Source organism: Juglans microcarpa x Juglans regia, chromosome 2S (assembly GCF_004785595.1).
Source record: "Juglans microcarpa x Juglans regia isolate MS1-56 chromosome 2S, Jm3101_v1.0, whole genome shotgun sequence".
NCBI lineage: Eukaryota > Viridiplantae > Streptophyta > Magnoliopsida > Fagales > Juglandaceae > Juglans > Juglans microcarpa x Juglans regia.
Genome location: NC_054597.1, coordinates 963,452 through 984,747, shown reverse-complemented (window position 1 = coordinate 984,747; position 21,296 = coordinate 963,452). Strand labels below are relative to the sequence as shown.

Genomic DNA, 21,296 nt, shown 5'->3' with positions numbered 1-21,296 from the left:
GGTTCCCCAACAAATGCCCCAGTACAATAACCACAGTACCAAAGTGATGGAAAAAGAAAAATAAAACCAGTTTTGAGTCCAATTTCTTAGTCTCCACCCATATCCTACAAAAGAGCCGGGATGTCGTTTTAAAAGACGGTAGTTAGCAGTTCGCAAAGTCATGCGAACTATAAAACCATCGCCGATGGAGGTAGAACCTCTGTTGGAAGTGGTGAAAGTTATGGGTGTGTTTGTTGTCTTGAAATATTTTTCGGAGAGATCCGTAGTCTATTTTTCAAGATCATCAATTAGAGAAAGTGATAACATATTCGAAAGCATGGCATCGGATGGATTGATCTGTGGCCAGTCATTTGTCTTCCCGCACATCTATGGTGGCGCGTGGCAACCACGCGCCGGTGGTATGAAGGTGAGGCTGGGTAGATCTGGAAGATGTTTGAGTGAGGAATCTGTTGGTACGACACGTGTAACTAACAGATGCATCGTGGCATGACGGCGCGTGAAAACCATGACCAGAAACAAGCCGTGCTTGAGGGCCACGTGCCGAGCTTTTTGGTTCAATTACTAATTACATACACTCTGAATTAGTTCGATTGTGTAAAACTGAAGCTGGTATGTGTATATATATATATATATATATATATATATATATATATATATACACACGGTGCAAGCTCATGATCATCTGGGAATATATTTGTCATAGCGGATTTCCTACTAACTCAGACCACCATCTTTTGACAGCTTGAAATATAATTTTTCGGCAGGTACATCTTATATGTATGCAATGCATGACATCATGTATTCATGCAATAAGAAAGTCTGAATTAAGTCGCTCATAGATACATATACATATATAGTACTCAATAATCAAATCATCTGAGTGAAAAGGAATTCAAACACATGAGCATCTATTTGATTGGAGGAAATCGATCCAAGAACAAAATAATGGATGCGAGAGAGAACATGTGACAGGTTTGGGAGGTAGGTTAGGTAGGTTAGCTAATGTCCAGTTAGAATAATAGAGAAGGAAACAGTTGGTCTATCAGTTAAGGTGGTCGAAGAAAGGGGCGGCCGGGAAAAAGAGATCAGAAATTAAAACAAAAAAAAAAGGAAAAAAGTAATGTTATTCATCATCTCAATTTCTATTTTCCTTCAATTATCTTATAATGTGGTATTAAATAATTAGAAATTATTTATTATATTTCACTTGTAAACTTATCATCTAATACCCTTCTAAACGCCAATTAAAGCATAAGCTATTGACATATATTAAAAAAGCTAAGTTACTTTCTAGGCTCGAAGTCATGCACATAAAATAAATAAATAAATAAAAATAAAATCATTTATTGCTTTGATTACATCCGCAAAACCTGCACGGCGCGCCAATGAACATGAGGGAACATGGTAGGAGAAAATTTCCAACCCATCATCCAGCTTAATTAGCTTTTACAATTTGAAAAAGACGCTATGATCATCTCGAGTTTTTAAATTCATCATGTGGGATCTGGGTGAAGTCAATTAATTAAATTTAATCATACATATTCTTATTTTATAATCTTACTCTATGAGAACATCATTTCATGGGTGACAGATCTCGAGTAGTATATGGCAAACCCTACATTATGAGTGATCAGCGGTAGCATGAATTTTTCATCAAATGGGCCAAAATATGCAACATGTGTACGTTGGGGGCTTGCTAATTCCAATCATTCTCGTCCATTACGTTGACCTAGGCACATAATTTTTGTAGAAGTTCCGTGGTCACTGAAGCAATATTTCCCTTTTTCAGTCCCATCGGTAGCCCAATAATCTGTATACGTGGGGGTAGAAAAGCAATGAGACCGGAACCTCAAAAAATTAAATTTAAAAAAAAAAAAAGTGGATAACGATAAACACTTCTACCGACGTGGAACATTGGAGGAGCCACGGCATATGACAAAAGAGATAGGATTGATGAGGGTTGGTAGATAGGGTGAAATTTACAACTGCAACTACCTCTGTCTTTTCTCATCAATTCCTGGGCCGAGATACTTCGGCTTCTTTTGGCTTTTTACTCAACTGTTTTCTACCTACCTATTTTGTTCAACAGTTCTTCTGGGTGCAAGCGACGTTGCGTACCGATGGTGTACCGACTGCCTACGTGGAAAATATATTTAAAAAAAAAAATGAAAGAACATCTTTCATCAGGAGGGAAAACATCGCAGCCCATCTCCCCCAAATCTCTTCATCCCCAACGCATTCACCTCCCAGGCATCTCTTCTTCAACGTATTCATCTCCCCCAAAGCTCTTCCTCAACGCCATTTGTCTCCCCCAAATTTCTTCCTCAAAGCAGGCATATCCCCCAAATCTCTTCATCAACGAAGGTATCTCCTCTGCGCTCGACGACGACTGTCTCCTTTGCACGCGACGACGACGGTCTCCTCTACGCAAGACGACGATGTACTCCTTTGTGTCGACGGTTTTAGGTACTCCATCCCCTGTAAAAAAAAAAAAAAATGTATGTGAATATTATGATTTCATCTTTGTGCTCATGCAGAAGAGCATTCAAGCTTTGCTCACATCACTTTCTTTCCTCTCCCCCCTAGTTCACCTGTGGCCATTGCAGAAGAAAGGAGTTGGGTTGCCCAAAATAACCGTAACAAGCGAAGAAGAGATCTACCCAACCAAACAATTATTAATTGTGATTTATACATAAATTTGGAAAGCAGCCGTAACTCTACGGTAACAACAACCCTTCATGCTATATGAAATATCGTTTCATTATTGGTTGTTTATGTGTTTAGGTTAATGGATGGCTTGGTAACTGTTATTATTGATGTCTCCATGTTTATATCCAAATACTAGTTATTTCCCCTGCATGCTTAGAATTTTATGATTAAAAAGACATTACACATTCAATTTACTTTTCAAAGGGTGGGGAATAAATGAAAAAAATTAAATGTAGCTAAATTTATCGCCATGCATAAACATGCTTGAGTTAAATTCATGTAGGTATGACTGTTAGATCCTTGGGACTGGTATTTAATTCAAAGAGAACAAATGGTAAGCATTACGAAAATGAAATTTGTTATATAAGATTTGATGTGTTCTTTCCTAATCACGTGTTTGGTTCTGTGGGTCTGCATTTTGTTGATGTTTATTTGCTACATTCTGAACCAACCCCAACCTTTTCGTTTTGCAACGCATTGCAGCTGTTGGTTGACATTTTTTAATCTAATTCCCGAGGTGCATCTTGTTCTGTGGATTTGATTACTTGTCAGATTACTGTAATAGAATATAATAGGTTGGGGGGGTGTTATTTTGTTACTGTAATAGAATAAAGTTGGGGATGCTATTTTTCTTAGTGGAACTTCAATGGAAAATTATTCTAGTTCCTCATATAAATTTCTATGTTTTTTTTTTTTTTTTTTGCAGAAATAATTATGTTGAACCGAGGGTGGGATTGGATAGCATTGTGGTCACGTGCAGGACTGAAGATTTCTTGAAATACTTTCATTTGATGGTTTCTAATTTTGTTGGTGTATTTCATTCCATGGTTAGGATTTTGAGTTGTACATGTTAATGTTCACATGGTGAAGTAGGGAGTACATGTATATGCAATGGAATGAGGTGCTTGAATGAAATTATATTTTGTTAAAGTGAAACAAATAAGCTATTGGTTTACAGAGTTTTGGTTAGTTTAGATTGTTAAAGGAGTTTTTGGTTGTTCCTCCTTTTGGTCAGAGTTTGCTCAAGCTGAAAGAGCCTGCTGTTTTGCTGCGTTGCTGTGAAGATGATCTTCACTTGGTGTAGTCTGTGATGGATTCAGTTGCACAGGAATATTCTGAGAACGAAATTGTTCATCCACCTCCGATCATAGTTGACAATATTGTCTATCTCAAGTGTATGGAGTAGATCATTTTTTAATGTTTCAACTGTAATGGTACTTCTCAAGTGTTTTGGTTATGATGTAAAGGGGTATCTGTAGGTTCATTAAATTAACATTTGTAATGAAAATTTGTGTAATGAAAACAGCTTGTGCACATGGTTTTGGAGAGATTCCATCGAAATGAGAAACAGTTGTCCTTGAATTGAGTTCGTAACTGGCAAATATTACAGCAAATGAAACACAAAGTAAACAAATATTACAGGTCTCAAAAAGCCTAGTACGACTTTTTCTCTAAAAAGAAAAACAGGTTCCTTCCTTCTAACCCCAAGATTGTGGATTTGGGTGACTGTTGACGAGGTTGAACTTGCTCAGAAATAAAACCTTCAATATGCATCATGTGCAACCTTCACCCAAGTAAGAAACCTGTGAAGTGGATACAAATTCATGTTGCAACTGATACTTAAACTATATGACAAATTTACAATTTTCACATCAACAATGTCTGAATGTCAAGCAAAATAGATAGTCTCATGTCCACTCCAACGTAGATCAGCCATGCACTATGTATATATAATATAAGAGAAGCTAGCTATACAAGAGAAGTTACAGTCTCTCAATGGTAAAAGTCTTAGAACTGCATCTTAGAAACCACAAGTGGAAAAAATATAACCTGAACTTAATAACCTGCATATTATAAAAGACAGATATGCCTTGGAACATGGAATCATGGTCTTCAAGTGGAAACTATATAACCTGGACTTAATAACCTGTTCTCCAATCATCCTAGGTAATCAATATACATTCTCAATTGCAAACCAGTACAAGCAAATCCCAATTTTCATACCAATAGCAAAAAAATGATTGAAAGCTATAGGATCAAATTAAGTAGTACTCCTTCCCTTTCTCCACCTAGAGAATATTTGATGGATTTTTATAACATTAAAAATCATCTAGAGATCCGAAATCCATCATTGGGTTGGTAATAATGCCCCTGAGAATAATACATATATATTTTGGCTCATAATAAGAATAAAAAAGCACATAAAATGGGACCTGCTCATACCAAATATAAAGTAAACTTCAAATCTTCCTCTTTATATAAAGATAAACGAACCAATATGCTGCTACTGAAAACTTTTTCTCACAATATAACAACAGCAATGCTACTGCCTACTACCAGCAAAAATAAACCAACCAAACCTGAGAATAAACCAATCCAAGCAATCCTTGTTTTGTCGCCATCATTGCCTAGAGTATCACAATAGGGCAAGTACAACCTAGTTCGTAACCAAAAGAAATGCAAATACCGAATTACTAGTGTTAAGCCTGCCTAGACTGAGCACCAACATAGCGAGAAGGTGAGAGAGCAGAGCGTTGGTCGTCTCTCATAAACTGTATGATCCCTATGAAGTCCCAAGTCTGGAATAAAGAATACCCATGTAAAGAGTGCACTTTTATTCTAGAGAAACCCAGGTAAAATGATAAAAGCAAACTCTTTATAAGTCAACTTACCATAAGAGGCCAACGCTTTGATGCAAGAGACAATCTTGATAGTGAATTCGTAGATCGATTGGGGCTCTTTTGTGGGTTTGCATGCCATCCTATAATCTGGGCAGCAGTAGAAGAGCACAAATGAAAATAGAAGCACAATCGCAGACTTGTAGATACCGGTGGCAGCAACTGTCTTCGCCTTGACGACAAATCACGGAGAAGAGAACGACGGCTTAGGATTAGGACTCGGACCAAAAAATGGGGGTTAAACGAAAAATTGGAGCTTTTAGCTGGAAGAGAGAACGAGAATCGACGGCCTGAAGTGAAGGCACGCGGAGAAAAGAAGCAGAGAAGGAGAAGAAGAAGGCACGCGGAGAAGAAGGCCAGAGAAGAGAGAAGGCATGTGGGAAAGAGGTGCAGAGAAAAGAGAATGCAAAACTGTACGTTTTGAAATTTTCATTTATGTTCAGATCCCACCCAAAACTCATTCACATAAAGTAAAACCAAAACGATTCGTATCATTAAATCATTCCATGTCAGCTTCGGTTGGTGCACTTCGGTGCGCAAGTTCGCTTGAAAGAATCATTTTCCTTTGTTCAAACGTGTTAATAAGTTTGGCCAAGTAGTTAGTTAAGCAGGCGGGAGAGTTTTCTTTCTAGAATGCCAATTAAGCAAGATTCATGCTACCGTACATATAAAAATTCGGTTGGCACCTTGTTTCGCAGAAGAATCCGACTCGCTGGACATCTGATTAACTTCCAAGTAGATGATAAGAGAATATGGGATTAAATATTTTTAAATAAATTGAATAAAATATTATTAAAATATTATTTTAAAATATTATTATTATTTTAAAATTTAAAAAAATAAAATTATTTATTATATTTTATATAAAAATTTAAAAAATTTATATTAATAAGATGAGTTGAGGATAGTTCGTAATCAAATGAACTTAATCCTAATTAAGAATTGTCATTGTTTTGAGGTAGAAAAGCTAGAAACATGCATTTATATTGGTAATTAAGAACATTCAATTTCGTCTTGGCCAGGATGACCTATTTTTATAGCTGTAGGGTCGTTGGAAATATGCATGCATGAATGATGTCTCTGGAGTCAGAAATCACAGAGAAGGTTGCTTTTTCTTTTCCAATTTTGACTTTGGATCGGCTGATCATGTGATAGGCATCACTCATTTGTCTCATGTCTCTATTGTTTCTGATCATGCGCGCATGTAGTTCCACGCCAGCATATGATATTTATCCTTTTATCGCGATTAGAGTAAATAAATAGCTATAATCTCCCAAAGTCTTTCCAAACGTGTCAGAAATGAAATCATCTCCAGCCTGGTGATTGCCACATGCAACAATAGTACTGAATCGCAGTACACATTAATTTTCAATGCTAGAATTAGTGATGCAACATTAACCTAGCTAGAGTGAGATTCATATATACTGCACTCGAGAATTTATAAAAGAAAGCCAATCGAGACTAAATTATTAAAGTAACATGGTTGATCACTACCCTAATTAGCTAGTTTCCTTCAGCGGCTATCCTACAAATATTTCTAAGCAAACTAATTATTAATTAATTCTGCCACCTCATTCTGTATTTGCGCATATTAATATGTATATGTATCTCAAACTATACATATGCTCAGCCTGCACTCATCAATTATTTTTTAATCACCACATAATGACTTGTTTACTCGGCCTGCTGCGCCTCTGAGCAGCCCCAAGTTATTGAAAATTTCAAGCAACTTTTTCCGTTGGTAATAGAGTACTAATCTTATCCACTTTCACATGAATATTGCTGACGTTAGGTGAACCTCGGTATGAATATTTTATTGATCCTTAGGCTCTGCTTAGAAATTTGAATTAATCTGAAATAACATTCAAACATTAAATTTTTAAATTATTAAATTCATATAAACTCAAAATTTATTTATACGTAAGATCTATAATTTTTTTCAACTCAACATTTCTTTACACGTAAGATTCATAACTTTTTTAACTTTCCATAAATATATCTGAATTCATATTAACATCCAAACACATCTAAACCCACAACACATCTAAACCCACTTCACTATCTCAACTCACTACTATTCATAAAGAACTCAATTCATATCAATTTAGTTCAATATCCAAACATGGCCTTAGAGAGAAAGTGGGTCCCTTGTATACAGGACTTCCGGAATTTGAGCTCCGTTCTTCCTTTTAGTTTTAGATGACATATAGGATGAATGAAACATGGTACTGCTTATATATTATATTAGCGTGCAAACTAATTGCATAGTTGTTAGATATTAAAAGGTTTTCAAACCTCTGATGAGTTCCCATCTCGTTACCTGCTAAATCAGACTCTAGTGATTCGGGTAGCATTGTGCTCATTAAATATTATGAGACCACTTTATGTATCTCTTTGGATGAATAAAAAAATATCTAAATTAAATATAATATATTTATGTCTCTCCCACCTTAAGTCTTAAATCTCGAGTAAATCCCATTTTGTTTTAGGTACCTGCAGTTAATTCCAGAGTACTGCACATCTCCGACCCTGGGATTAAATTCAAGACTGTTTGGAGGTTGAGGTAGTCTTAGATAATATATGAAAAAGTAATGAATAATAAAAAGTAATTAATAATTAATTAATAAATGGTAATAAGACAGATCACCCCACTTATCAAATATAAGTCTAAGCGCGTAACGTAAATGGGCCAAGCTGGAGAAAGTGAAATTCTTACTTAATGCTCGACCATCGCATAAAGAACGCTGATTGCTGAACCACAAGGCCTGACAATCGATGGGTGGTTTTAAAGCCCAATACAGCTCATTATAATGGATATCATTTGGGTAATATGGCCCATGGGAATATAGTATGTGAAACGCCTTTGAAAACGCTGTGGGCTTCATGACCCATTTAGACTCTCCTAGAGAGCGAAAGAAGCGAAAGAAATCATTTGAATATCCATTTATGGGGCAATGGTCAGATCTGTTTTAGTATGACGATGTATCAAGATCTGTTTTAATCTTTTGAGATGACAGTTCGTGTATATATGACACATGAATATGCTTGTAAAAGAAAATAAAAGAAAGAGCGAGCCCGTTATAGGTACGATGGAAGCGTTATGTTTATAATGTTTTTTGTCTTTTGTTTTGTTTTATTATTGTCATGTATTGGGTGGTAGAGTGCAGGCGCTTGAATCTTGTTGCGGTGGAACGGATTCGGGGAGAAAATAGTTTTGCGACACCGACAGGACAAGACCACCTGTGACCTCTGAGACAAAAGATTATTAAACCTAGTTTATTTTTATAATTCTTTTCAATTCGTTTCATTTCATAATGATTTAATTTTTTTAATTTTTAAAATAAAAATAATATTATAATATATATTATAACAATATTTTATTTTATTTTTATCTTTAATATCAACAAATTTCATTTCATCTGTGAAAACAAATAAAACTTTCTATCAAAGTGGGAGAAGTGTTTTTTCCTTGTCACTAACGTTTTGGGTGTTTATATTGGCAACGGATTGGTTCTATCGAGTTCCAACACAAAATTGAACCTAAGCTGGACTTGTGAATAGTTGCTAAAAGAAAACAACAATGCACTATATATCACATTCCAAGTATTTTATACATGAATTATATGACATCAATTTTATATAATTTGATAAATAAAAACTCCTTTTTTTTCATGGGAAGAAACGCACTAAACGCCTGCGCCATCAATATAACGGTGTATTAATATGGTAAAGATTAGCTGTATCACCAGAATTTATTATATTGAATTAGAATCACATTGAAAGCAAATCTCTAATGATGTGGAACAAAAATAAGCGCAACGTCAAGGACGGAATGTGACAAGTAAAATAAAGAGTAATTCTATATAAAATTATGAATTATATAAATATTGTATAATTATTTTGAAAAAAAATAGAATTTATTATTAAAAAATTAATTTATTTCATGTGAATCTAATATTTTATTATTTTTTTCAAATAATTATTATACAATTCACAAATATAAATATATTTTCTCCAAAATAAAACCCTAAAACCTGCTTCTATTTACAGTATAAAAAAAGCCCCCTAAAACCCTCCAGCACCTGTTTACAAACTATTTCTTCTCTGTTTCCGTCTGCTTCTGCGTTTGTTCTGAACTTTGCGGAGGAAATATACGAAAAGAGTGTGGGCGGGAAATGCATAGCAGAAGGGATGCAGAAGTTCTCATTGCCCTTCATAAGTCCTAGCAGTAGCAACAACTTGTTGTCTCTTCCCCTCAGAAACCACACTTCCAAAACCCTACGCTTCAGAACCACCACCTCCATTGTAAACCATCTTATCCCAATGCCAGCGCCACCGACCATGGACGCTTTACCCAACCCCAACTCCACTTCCTTCTCGGCCCTCACTGCCTCTCTTTCCACCAAGTCTTTCCCCACCAGCACCACCCTCTCCTCTATTTCCTTCGCCGCCGCCAAGCCCAGAAATTATTGTCTTATTTGCCGCTGCGAAATCGATAACAAAACGCACTTCCGGGCAAGGAGCGGATCCGGGGCAGCCTGGATGCACGCTGGTTCTGATGTGTCGGGTTTGATGGGATCCGAGAAGTTATCCGAGAGTGCTGATGGCTTGGAGGCCGAGAAGGAGTCGGAGAAGAAGTCATCGAGGTTGAGTACTGATGGCGGTAGTAGGAGGCATATGGGCTCGACGGCGTTGATTATAGGTAATCCGGATTTGTTGACGATTCCTGGCGTGGGGCCGAGGAATTTAATCAAGCTGGTGGAGAAGGGCATTGGGGGAGTTGCTGAGCTCAAGCAATTGTACAGGGACAAGGTATTCTTTGCTTGAAATGTTGAGTTATTTTGTAGGAAAAAAATGTTCTTGGGCCGGAATGCTTTGGTTTTTGGTTCAAGATTGTGCCATAGGAGATGAGATGAGATGAGATGATTTAGTTTCGTGTAAAGTGGAACGAGCGTATCCCAAATGGGCTTTATTGTTTGAAAAATTCTAGATATAAGCCATTTGATTTTTTCTTTTTATCCTATTTTATGAAATATGATAGTAAAAAAATAAAATCAAATATTTTTTAAGTAGTGTGTAAAGAATAAGGCTTTTGTGAAGCACGACCCTTTTATTTTTATTTTTTTTAATAATCGTGAGTATCCGACCAGTTTTTGCGCACCTCGACTAAATTCTTGTTGTTTATTACTAAATTCTGTGTTCTAGACTCTAGAGACGAGTTTATCGGTTAAAGTCCCACTATGTAATGTGGTTATATTTCCCACTCACAGCTGGACTCAGTCCGACTTATATTGTTCGATATTTTGAGATTAGCGGTTCAAATATGTTGCTGAGTGATTAATGGTCGAAGGATTTTTCCGAGTGATTCTGTTTTCATAGCCATCGATTTCGAGTTAATCCAAAAGTTTTGTTTCTAATATATAGCACGTTTTGGCTGAAACCCAACTCTTGCCAAGTCGCCCAATTCATAGCTTACTTTAGTCCACTCAAGTTATTCAGTCTCTTGAAACTTATAGCAGGAATTTCTTAAGGCTGCCATTATCTAGAAAATGGCAGATTATTATTAAAACTTATTGTAATAAGTTGCAGAAGCATTTTTTTTTCCTCGTGTTCAAAGCGGATTTGACTCTCTGTGCTAATCAGCGTAGTGATTATTTTAAAACATAAAATAACTGGAGTAAATCGCATAAAAAACGTACAAGCTCATGTTCCATGCAAACAGAAGGGAGCATATTATGGCCGGTATACGGACAGTGGACTTTTCCCTAACACTTTCTTGATAAGGATATTTGTGCTTGCATATGCAGTTCTTCGGCAAATCTAGTCAGAAGATGGTTGAGTTCCTGCAGAGCTGTGTAGGAATAATACATAGAAACCATGCGGAGAGTATAACTATGTACATCAAAGAAAGTGTTGATGAAGAGTTGAAAGGGGACAGTTCAAACTCAGATGTGAAGCAGGTACAGAAGAAACGAATTACTTTCTGTGTTGAGGGAAATATCAGTGTTGGAAAGACAACTTTCCTTAAGAGAATAGCTAACGAAACCCTTGAGCTGCGTGATCTTGTTGAGATTGTTCCAGAACCCATTAACAAGTGGCAGGATGTTGGACCCGACCACTTTAACATATTGGATGCTTTTTATGCTGAGCCACAAAGGTATGCTTATACCTTCCAGAACTATGTTTTTGTTACGAGGGTTATGCAAGAGAGAGAGTCATCTGGTGGTATCAAGCCCCTCAGATTGATGGAAAGGAGCGTTTTCAGTGACAGAATGGTAAGCATCTCTCTCTCTCTCTCTCCCCTCTTGTTTTGTTTTTGCTTTGTTATTTTTTTTTTTATTGGCACCGGGTGTCTGAGAATAACAACTGTTTTGTTTTGCTTTGTTACTATTTGCTTGACATGAAAGAATGAATACAAAGAGGATTTTTATACATTTTCTACCCATCTTTCTTCTCCTGTTGGTCCCATTCAAGAGGAAGAAAAACCCTATTCCTATTTTGAATGCTGATTCCTCTTATCTTGTTCTTATTCAATAAAGGTCTTTGTACGAGCTGTTCATGAAGCAAATTGGATGAATGAGATGGAGATCAGTATCTATGACTCGTGGTTTGATCCAGTGGTATCATGCTTGCCTGGGCTTATTCCTGATGGGTTCATCTATCTTAGAGCGAGTCCTGATACTTGCCACAAGCGAATGCAGCTTAGAAAAAGAACAGAGGAGGGTGGGGTCTCCCTAGAGTATCTCCACGACTTGCATGAAAAACATGAGAGCTGGCTTTTCCCATTCCAAAGTGGAAATCATGGTGTACTATCTGTCAGTAAGCTACCCTTGCATATGGACAGCACTTTACATCCTGACATAAGGGACCGTGTGTTCTATTTGGAGGGTGATCATATGCACTCAAGTATCCAGAAGGTATGATATTTGGTATTTTTAAATAAACTTGTCATACTTATTTATTCGTGCACTTAACTAGAAGTTTTTTCATCACAAGCAGGTTCCTGCTTTGATTCTTGACTGTGAACCCAACATTGATTTCAGCAGAGACATTGAAGCAAAGAGACAGTAAGATAACACATTATTTTGATATTTAATTCGTATGCATAGAAATATGATTGGTTCTGCCTCTCCCCCACCCCAGGTGTTCTGTGGGGTTGCTGAGGCTGGATCAAATTTTTTGTCAAGTTATACTTTGTCTGATTCTAGTCTTTATCTCTCATTTAACATTTGGTCATGTTTCCTATTAAATTATGGCTGGGCATAGTCGTGGTTTGGATGGTCTGAGAAACTTTCCTTTTGTTCAGTCTGTAAAAGATATGTTTGGAGCAGTTATATTTGGTCCATTGTTGGTTTCGGCCGTCTTTAATAATCCAGAAAGTTTGAATTGTAAGCTTCCATTATGGTGTAAGTGTTGATACAGTGACCAATACATTCCAAGGCAAGAATGTACATCTCTTACCATGCTCCGGGTTATTGTTCATACATAGAAAGAAGTGAATTATATGCTGTGTGGACACCGGTCAGTGTAGTGTCTAGCATTTTAGATGTGGCTGCTTCTCAAAAGTGTATAGAAAGTTTGGTGTGTGTTTGCATAGTTTCATACTTTTACTGGGCATATATGGTCATGTGTCACTATTAGTTGCTGACATTCTATATGAAAATACCATAAAAATCGATGTGATGAATGAAACAGGGGTGGATTATAGTGGGTGTAGTGGAATGTCTGCCCCCACCAAACTTCTAGTGGCCTTGAAAAATTCCTATGGTTTTATTGCTCTGGCTGTGTTTGCATTTTGGCATTGTTATTAATACACGGTATACAAGTCGGAACAGATCTTAACCAAAAAATCTATCATTTATTTTCCTGCATTTTGGCTTTTTCTTGAAGGTATGCACGCCAGGTCGCGGAGTTTTTTGAATTTGTGAAGAAAAAGAAAGAAGTCCCATCTATGGAAGCTGGTGAAGGTGACACTAGTTGCCGGCCACAGGTGATGCTGCCCCATAATGGTGAGCTATGGGTACCTGCTGGGAAGCATTTCCCAGAGTCAGCCTTCAAGTCTTTGGATTTCAGACGAGCCATGTCATTCATGTCAGGCTAGCGACACTATCCACTGGTCCTTTTTTGGTTAAACCCAGAAGTATGTCAGAGGTATACGTTTTCTGATCACTTCTGCATGATGTGTTTTAGGTCCTTTGTTTATGTGAAAATGGTTTTAACCCTTAACCCCTTAGAGATGTAGATAAATTAATGTGGTTGTGGAATGCTTTGGTAGTCTGTTGTCAATTTGTTGAAGCTTTACTTATTTGAAAGAAGACAGCGTTGCCGGTGACTGGTTATTGATGTAATGTGATTCGGAAGAAACAGAGCCATTCCTTCCATTGTAATGTCCATGACGACCTTTTCAGCATAAGATTTCACCATCGATTCAGTATGCAAACGAACAGTTGAAACAAATTTCAGAAACCAGAAGCTCAGTTTTCCTTTTCACCAGTTGGTAACCCTACAAACCCGGTTTCTTTCACCATAAAACTTCTAATCCTTGCGTTATTTCAAATGTATGCAATATTGTGTCACTACCCGTACTTTATAATTTTCGCATATTAAATAACTCATAATGCATACAGATATGCTATACAGCCTGTGAAGAATAAGGGCGGTTTGAATAGTAAAATTAAATGAAATGAGATGGTTTTAGATGAGTTGAATTAAATATTGCTATAATATTATTTTTTAATATTATTATTATTTTATGATTTAAAAAAATTAAATTATTTATTATATTTTATATAAAAATTTGTAAAAATTATAAGGAAGAGGGAGTTTTTGTATATCTAAACAGTCCTTAACACTTTTATTAAGAATTCTCCGTTGAGTTTCTGTTTACAAAGACATTGCTGACAGCTTCATTGGCTTCTTTGCCTGCTAAATTCCAAACATCAATCTTCGTCATGTCAATAAATTTTAATTATAACGTCTCTGCATGCATGGTTTAGAGAAAAACAAAAAAAAAAAGGAAAGAAAATAATAAGAAAACGACCGAATTAAATGGCCGAAAATAATTGGTGTGCTGTCATTTTTCGTCCTATCGGGAATTATTTTAGTTAATCGACGTGCTAGCAGGAAATAAATCAATTAGTGACGTCAAGGATCCCGGAATTATTTTAATTGATACACTTGGACGCATCATGGAATAATAAGGCAGCAATGATTAATTAATACGTGCTATTAATTATTATCTTTTTGCCCGAGGTAGACTTGTATAAATACACACATATAAGAATATATCTTCGAATTTAACATTAAATTTTATCTTAAATTTTATTATCTCAAGTTACTTGTTGACGTGTCACAATTATAATGATTATATGTACACTATTTAAATGATCACCTAAAGTATGTCATATCAAATTTTCTATCATTTAATTGAGAGATGCCTTGGTGGGGGTGAAAACTCATTTTTTTTTTTTTTTTTTTTTTTAAAAAAGATGGTGAACTTGAAAACCTTAGTTGTTATCCCCTAAACTTTCAGTATGGAAAAAGCATATCCTCACCTATGAGGCTTTGGATCTCAAGAAGCAAGGGAAAAAGAAACAAGGAAGTTCGGTGCACATGTTATTAGTGGAAAGAACCAAGTGGTGATTGGGATTTCCGGAGCCACTCCAGTCACACACGTATATCCAATTACTCGAACGGCATGAAACATGGTGCACTAGTAAACAGACAAGGATATTTGTAACGGCCTTTGCAATCGAGATGTTCTTGACATTTAACCAGAGGATGAGAACTTCTTTTTAAAGTTATATTTGAAAAGATAATGCCCAGTACAAGATAGCCACTTTAGTTGACAAAATGACCTTGGTTTCAAGAGACAAGGTAAAAATTAGTTGGCCAGATAAAGTGTGTGTATGATTCATATTCTTAACTACTGCACTTGGTTTCTCAAGTCTCAACCACTATTGAACAATCATTCATGTGAAATGTGAATATCAAGCAAGTTTATAAAAACATTCTAATTAATGGAATTTTTATCTAACATGGATGATCAAGTTATTTGCAAAATCTTTCAAATGCTAAAATTTCATTAGCTTAAGAGATAACATCCATCTTTTAACAGTGCTCCAAAGTCCAAATTTCCAATTTCCCCACATGCTGTTCATTTTCTACCTCGTCTTTTAACTGCAAGGTTCAACCAAGTTATCTTCAGCTCACCAGTCAATAAAACTACAGTTGATGTATAATCTACAGAGAGAGAGAGAGAGAGAGCGCATTGAAAGTCTTCAGCAGTTGAAGTTTGAAAGACAGAAAAGCATTAAATATGGCTCCCAAAACCAGTTGGCGTTTGCAGTTCACATCATATACACAGTTTGTTAGTAATAGTAATTTTTTCTTTTGCATTTATAACTTGCAACAGATTCGTTGTTGTCTCTCCTTCTCACCTACTCTCTCCCTCTCTCTCAACAAATCTCGTCTCTAGAACAAGAGAGAGGAAACAATGTTCGAGATACCTCGTCTTCCCTGAAAATTGACTGTCGGAATTGACCGTACGATTCTGGGTATTGTCTGAAACTAGTTTTAGAATAATGGGTAATCGGTTTATTTGCATGACAAAGAAGGGGGCCAACGAAAATGGTTCCAGGAGCAAGAGAATGGGACGGTCTCAAAGGAAAATGATATCTGAAGAGGAGTTCTTGCACAGGCAGGCTTTGTCTATGGCTCTTCATCAGCACCAGTTGTCTCAGAGGTTCGAAGGATCCATGTCGCGACGAATCGGGTCCACGAGCTTCAGGAGACGCAATCTCCCTGATGACCCGCTCTCTAATGAAAAACAAGTAAGATTGAATTTGAAGAACCCCAAAACACACGTTTTTGCTCTTTCTTTTATTCATTTGTATGTATTTTTATGTGCAATCATTGTGTTAATTACAGTTTCTGGTTGAGCAGATAATAAAGAAAAGTGGATTTTCATGATTAAGATCTGTAAGCTATGGGTTAAAGTGAAAAGGGGCCTAATTATGAGTCGAAACAGTAGCAGTCAATGGTCTACTAGGAGAATATTGTGTATATTAAAAGGTAAAGGAAAAAGACTTACTTTAAAGTGAATCTGGAAAAGTATGAGCTGCAATTTTTTACTACACCAAAAAAATGATGTTTGAAGACTCACTTTTGCTCATGATCCATGTATGATTTATTTAGGTTTGAGCTCTCATACTTAGTGAGTTGTAGTATTTTAGTAGGCTCTTCTCCTGTTTGAGTGCTAATATGCTGCTACATGCAGTTGACCGATTGAGATTGGCAAACTTGTTTCCCCCAAAGAGAATGACATGAAAGTACTATAACCAGTTGTATTTCCTATCCTCTACAGGCTCCGGATTTTCTGCAAAAAATTAAGACAAAAAAATTTATTCTAATTCATGGAGAAGGGTTTGGAGCATGGTGTTGGTACAAGAACATTGCTCTGCTGGAGGAGTCAGGTCTGTTTCCTACTGCCTTTGATCTCACGGGTTCTGGTATTGATTTGACTGATACAAATAGCGTTGCTACACTGGCGGGGTATTCAAAGCCATTGATTGATTATCTACAGAGCCTTCCAGAGGATGAAAAGGTAAAACGATACATATTATTTTGCCTTACTTCCATAATCTAGGAACACTTTGCTGGGTTTTATTCCGCCAAATTCCTTATCTTTGTAGTTGTTTGCAGGTCATTCTGGTCGGTCATAGCAGCGGAGGTGCATGCATTTCTTATGCATTGGAACGTTTTCCACAGAAGATATCAAAAGCAATCTTCCTTTGTGCTACAATGGTATCCAATGGCCAGAGGCCTTTTGATGTGTTCGCTGAAGAGGTACATAATCAATGCAATTAACACATGCTACGCTTTCATCGCTTATGTTTATGTTTCCGAGTTCTTGCTCTGGACACTGTTCTTTCAATTGTTCTAACATAAGATATTTGTGCTACAGCTCGGTTCTGCAGAACATTTCATTAAAGAATCAAAGTTTTTGATTTACGGGAACGGAAAAGACAAACCTCCCACGGGATTCATGTTTGAGAAAGAGCAAATGAAAGGATTATATTTCAATCAGTCCCCAGCGAAGGTATGGTACCATTTATCTGATGCATATTTTTTAATGCAATAAGCCAAGGCTTCCATATATATATATTTGGGATTATGCCTTATGGTCCTTCAACCGATTTCATGCTTAGTTTCAGGAGAGTAACATGGGATTATGCCTTATGGTCCTGCAACCGATTCTGCTCCTGTCTTTGAGACATAATTATGATGTATTCTGCATTCTATTGAAACTTTTAATCAAGCGTTTCTTATATCACATGAAAAAGTAGTGAAATTTATATGATGTTTGATTCCACCAAGTAATTATTGGCAGAAAAAAAAAATGCAATTCTTACTCGGTGGTCTGTTTAGTAGTATTCCCTACTTAATACTGAAGAAATTGATGGAATGTCGTTCTCTTCAGGATGTTGCTTTGGCCATGGTATCCATGAGACCCATCCCACTCGGTCCAATCATGGAGAAGCTATCATTAACCCCTGAAAATTATGGAAGTGGACGGAGATTCTACATACAGACACTGGATGATCGTGCACTTTCACCAGATGTCCAAGAGAAGCTTGTGAGGGAAAACCCACCCGAAGGAGTTTTCAAGATTAAAGGCAGTGACCACTCTCCCTTCCTCTCAAAGCCACAATCCCTGCACAAAATTTTGATTGAAATTGCTCAAATTCCGTAGCTTAATTATCAGGAAACTACTCCTTTTTTTTTTCTTCTTCTTCTTGTGTTAGTTTTCCCCTTCTAACAAAGCAAAAGGTAGTTGATTGCTTTACAATTGGAAATGTATGTGGAATATGTAGGTCCTGTTGGCCGATACATCCTGCTTTTACCATTTCGAAAATGGATGTAAGATGAAATGTATTGTCTTTAAAAAAAAAAAAAATTTAATCACGCTATCTATCATCTGACATGAGTCTGTGGGCCTTCCAGATCGTCTGTTTCAAACTTGCAGAGGAGAGCTAGCGTATTGATAAAAGAGCTGGAGGAAGTTGTGTATACTCACATTTTCATGTCCTGCACATATGTGTGCGCGCGTGTACGTGTCTGTTCTATATACTTGCTGTTCAATTTCTAGATGATGAGTTACATGTGCTATCAATGCAACACCTAACCGAGAAAAATACAAATAGAAGTAAAAAAACCAGCATTGCAATGTTATGGTTTTAACAAAAGTAAGCCAGGTAACATAGAAAGGCTGACATATATAAGCGAGGTGAAGATGAGCACCACGCGGCAGTTTAAAGTTACACTTGTCGGCCTTTCCTGACTGGAGTCAGCCACGTATTGCTGTTATGTGCTTATCTGTCACGCACACGAACTGCTGAGACGCCTATGAATACGCACATGAGACGCGCGCGGGTGAGAGTCACTGAGAGAGAAATAACATGGCAAAGAGCAAGGACGATATCAAGCATGGGACTGCGCAGGCGAGGCTGAACGAAGATGAAGCCGTGAGGGTGAGTTACAAGCACGGCACTCCACTTGAAGGTGGGAAGATTGCAGACTCTGAACCTGTTGATTTCTTTCCCAGCTCCCGAACTATCTCCAAGGCCACTCCTGCTCCTAATCAATGTGATTCTACCAACCAACCTCAGCAAGATCGTGGCCCTGGACATGCAGCAGACAGTGCAGGAAATACCAAGGATTCCACCACCATCAACACCAGTGGAAACATGTCTAAAAAGACACCGCCTACACTTCAACATGGATGAAGAGCGATCTGTCATTAGATTGCCCATGCACTATTAGAGTTTTGTAACTCGTTAAGTTTTGATGAATTTGAAGCCAAAAGCTTGTCAGAAAGTACTATGCCATGTTTCCCGCAGCTGTACTAATCCGAATATGCATAAGATAATTTACGAAGGTAACAAATTTTTTTTCGAAGATGATCGGAAATGTCCATCGGTACAAAGTGGTATCAATTATTCGGAATGAGCTGGACGGTTCTCCTTTTCTCTCTATAGAAAAATCCTCTTACTTCTCTCTAAGCTTCTAAAACCTTCGTATCAAACGAAAGGGATTGGGATCTTCAGCTCCTCCCCCATCTTTCTCGTTCCCCTCCCCCTTTTCGTCTGTGTAGTGTTTTTTCTGGTTTTATTTTTTTGTTTTTCAAGCTGAATAAGGGAGAATCGCCGTTCGGGTCTTTGCAGCCGTCGCTCTCCTACACGCGCCCTATTGGGATGAAGCCCAGTTGCCGATCTTCAAGACTACCAAATATGGCATTCATCAGAGTGGAGCGTAGCCCGCACGTGCGGGACGAAGCTCCGGATCTCGTCGACGCGTGCCCATCACGCGCCACCGCGGAGCCCTCTGCCGAAGCCACGCTCGGCGTCTCTGGACTCCTTGACTCCGGGGCTTCCAAAATCGACCGTCGGTTTTTCCTCCTCGAGTGACTAGGACCTTGCACGCACCACTGTCGTCGCATCGTGCACTATTCATTCGCTTTGATTTTCTATTTCTTTGTTGTTCTCTTCCAATATTTTGTTGCGTTTGTTTTTATGTTTTTCTGTTCTTTTGTTGACCCAAGTGAGGTAATGTGCCTTTGGATCGTACGCAATCTGGGGCAAGAGCTATTCGAGAGTGGGGGGCGATGTCATGGCCGGTGATATCGTACGACCAGTGCTCGCGCGTAGGTGCTACCTGCGTAGTGAAGGCTGTTGTGTCCATGCATGAGCTGGATGCTCGTACCGTCAGGGCTCGAGATGCCGATGCTTGCGGTGGGCTTGTCGTCCGGGTCACACCGAAGCTTGTGGTTTTGTAGTTTAGTTGTTAGTTAGTAGTTGTTATTTTAGTTTTTAATAAAATAGAAATAAGCTATTGAATTTAGTGTCCATAGTAGTGTCCCGTACTCTTCCTCCTTAGGAGGATAGAGGGGCCTTCAAGTTCTATCTACATAATGCTTTTTCTGTTAGGAGAAAGTTTATTGAGAAGTTAAGACAATATCCACCACAAAAAAATTTGTGTGTGGGAAAGCCCCAGAGCTTATGCGTAGTTGGCTTATAGTCTGAATTTTTCTATATATTAATAAATCACAGTTGTAACTTCGGTTCATTAATGAAATGAGACTATTTCCATAAAAAAAAAAGAAAAAAATTATTCAGAATGAGCTAGCAAAATCTCTAAAATGCCCGTCCTACTTGCTCAGAATGACCGATTTATTTATTTTTGTTTAAATATAGGAGAAATGTTATTGTCTGAATGGTTGACACGTAAAATCTACATACCGTCCATCACATTAAGGTTTAGAAAGCAATGTTTTGAATATGGTACCAGACGCCGTATCGATCAAGGCACTGAAACGAAATATTTCGATACCGATACCGTTTCGGGATAACGTTTCGAGATAGTCGATATATAAATAAATTATATATATAAAAAATATATAAAAATTATATTTCAAAATAATAGTCTATATATAAATATATATAAATTATAAATAGTCTAGTCTGAATTAGAGGTTAAAAAATAAACTTGTAGTTTGAAAAAAAAAAAAAAAAGACCGAAATATCGGCCGGTACCAACCGGTATTTTGGCTGTACGGAACGGGTATAGTACTTGTACCGGCTGGATGGCCGAAACGAAAAATTTTGACCGTACCGACTGGCATAGTATAAAATTTAAAACACTGTTAGTAAGAGCCATGTCTAAATAATCTTAAGGCTTAAAAACATTATTTTTTAATCTTAAAGGTATATTTGAGAAAAAATATCATCTCTTTAAACACTTTTTTTCGGATAATCTGGAATCTCTTTTAAATTTTAATTTTTGTTTACTTAATGATTAAGAAATTATTTTTAAATAATATTATGAATTTTTTTAAATATTTAAAGAAAT

The 21,296-nt window shown here is 37.1% G+C and overlaps 4 protein-coding genes across 4 annotated transcripts in view; all 4 read left to right on the top strand.

Annotated features, from left to right (window-relative positions):
* Positions 1 to 9,470: 9,470 nt before the first annotated feature.
* On the top strand, positions 9,471 to 13,796 carry LOC121252601. The gene is made up of 5 exons (XM_041152323.1): positions 9,471 to 10,199; positions 11,195 to 11,662; positions 11,927 to 12,304; positions 12,387 to 12,454; positions 13,278 to 13,796. The coding sequence occupies exons 1-5, from the start codon at positions 9,579 to 9,581 to the stop codon at positions 13,486 to 13,488; spliced, it is 1,746 nt and encodes a 581-aa protein (XP_041008257.1). The 5' UTR covers positions 9,471 to 9,578; the 3' UTR covers positions 13,489 to 13,796.
* Positions 13,797 to 15,710: 1,914 nt separating this feature from the next.
* On the top strand, positions 15,711 to 18,365 carry LOC121252606 (putative methylesterase 14, chloroplastic). The gene is made up of 5 exons (XM_041152330.1): positions 15,711 to 16,219; positions 16,753 to 16,992; positions 17,091 to 17,234; positions 17,353 to 17,487; positions 17,869 to 18,365. Exons 1-5 carry the CDS (start codon positions 15,971 to 15,973, stop codon positions 18,139 to 18,141), a joined length of 1,041 nt encoding a protein of 346 aa, XP_041008264.1. The 5' UTR covers positions 15,711 to 15,970; the 3' UTR covers positions 18,142 to 18,365.
* Positions 18,366 to 18,703: 338 nt separating this feature from the next.
* Positions 18,704 to 19,330, top strand: LOC121252608 (SEED MATURATION PROTEIN 1). The gene has a single exon (XM_041152332.1). The coding sequence runs from the start codon at positions 18,848 to 18,850 to the stop codon at positions 19,172 to 19,174; it is 327 nt and encodes a 108-aa protein (XP_041008266.1). The 5' UTR covers positions 18,704 to 18,847; the 3' UTR covers positions 19,175 to 19,330.
* A 1,943-nt stretch (positions 19,331 to 21,273) lies between these two features.
* The window catches only part of LOC121252603 (12-oxophytodienoate reductase 2-like), a 31,955-nt gene continuing 31,932 nt past the window's right edge, over positions 21,274 to 21,296 (top strand). Inside the window, exon 1 of the mRNA XM_041152328.1 lies at positions 21,274 to 21,296. The gene's annotated coding sequence lies outside the window, so the exon portion shown is untranslated.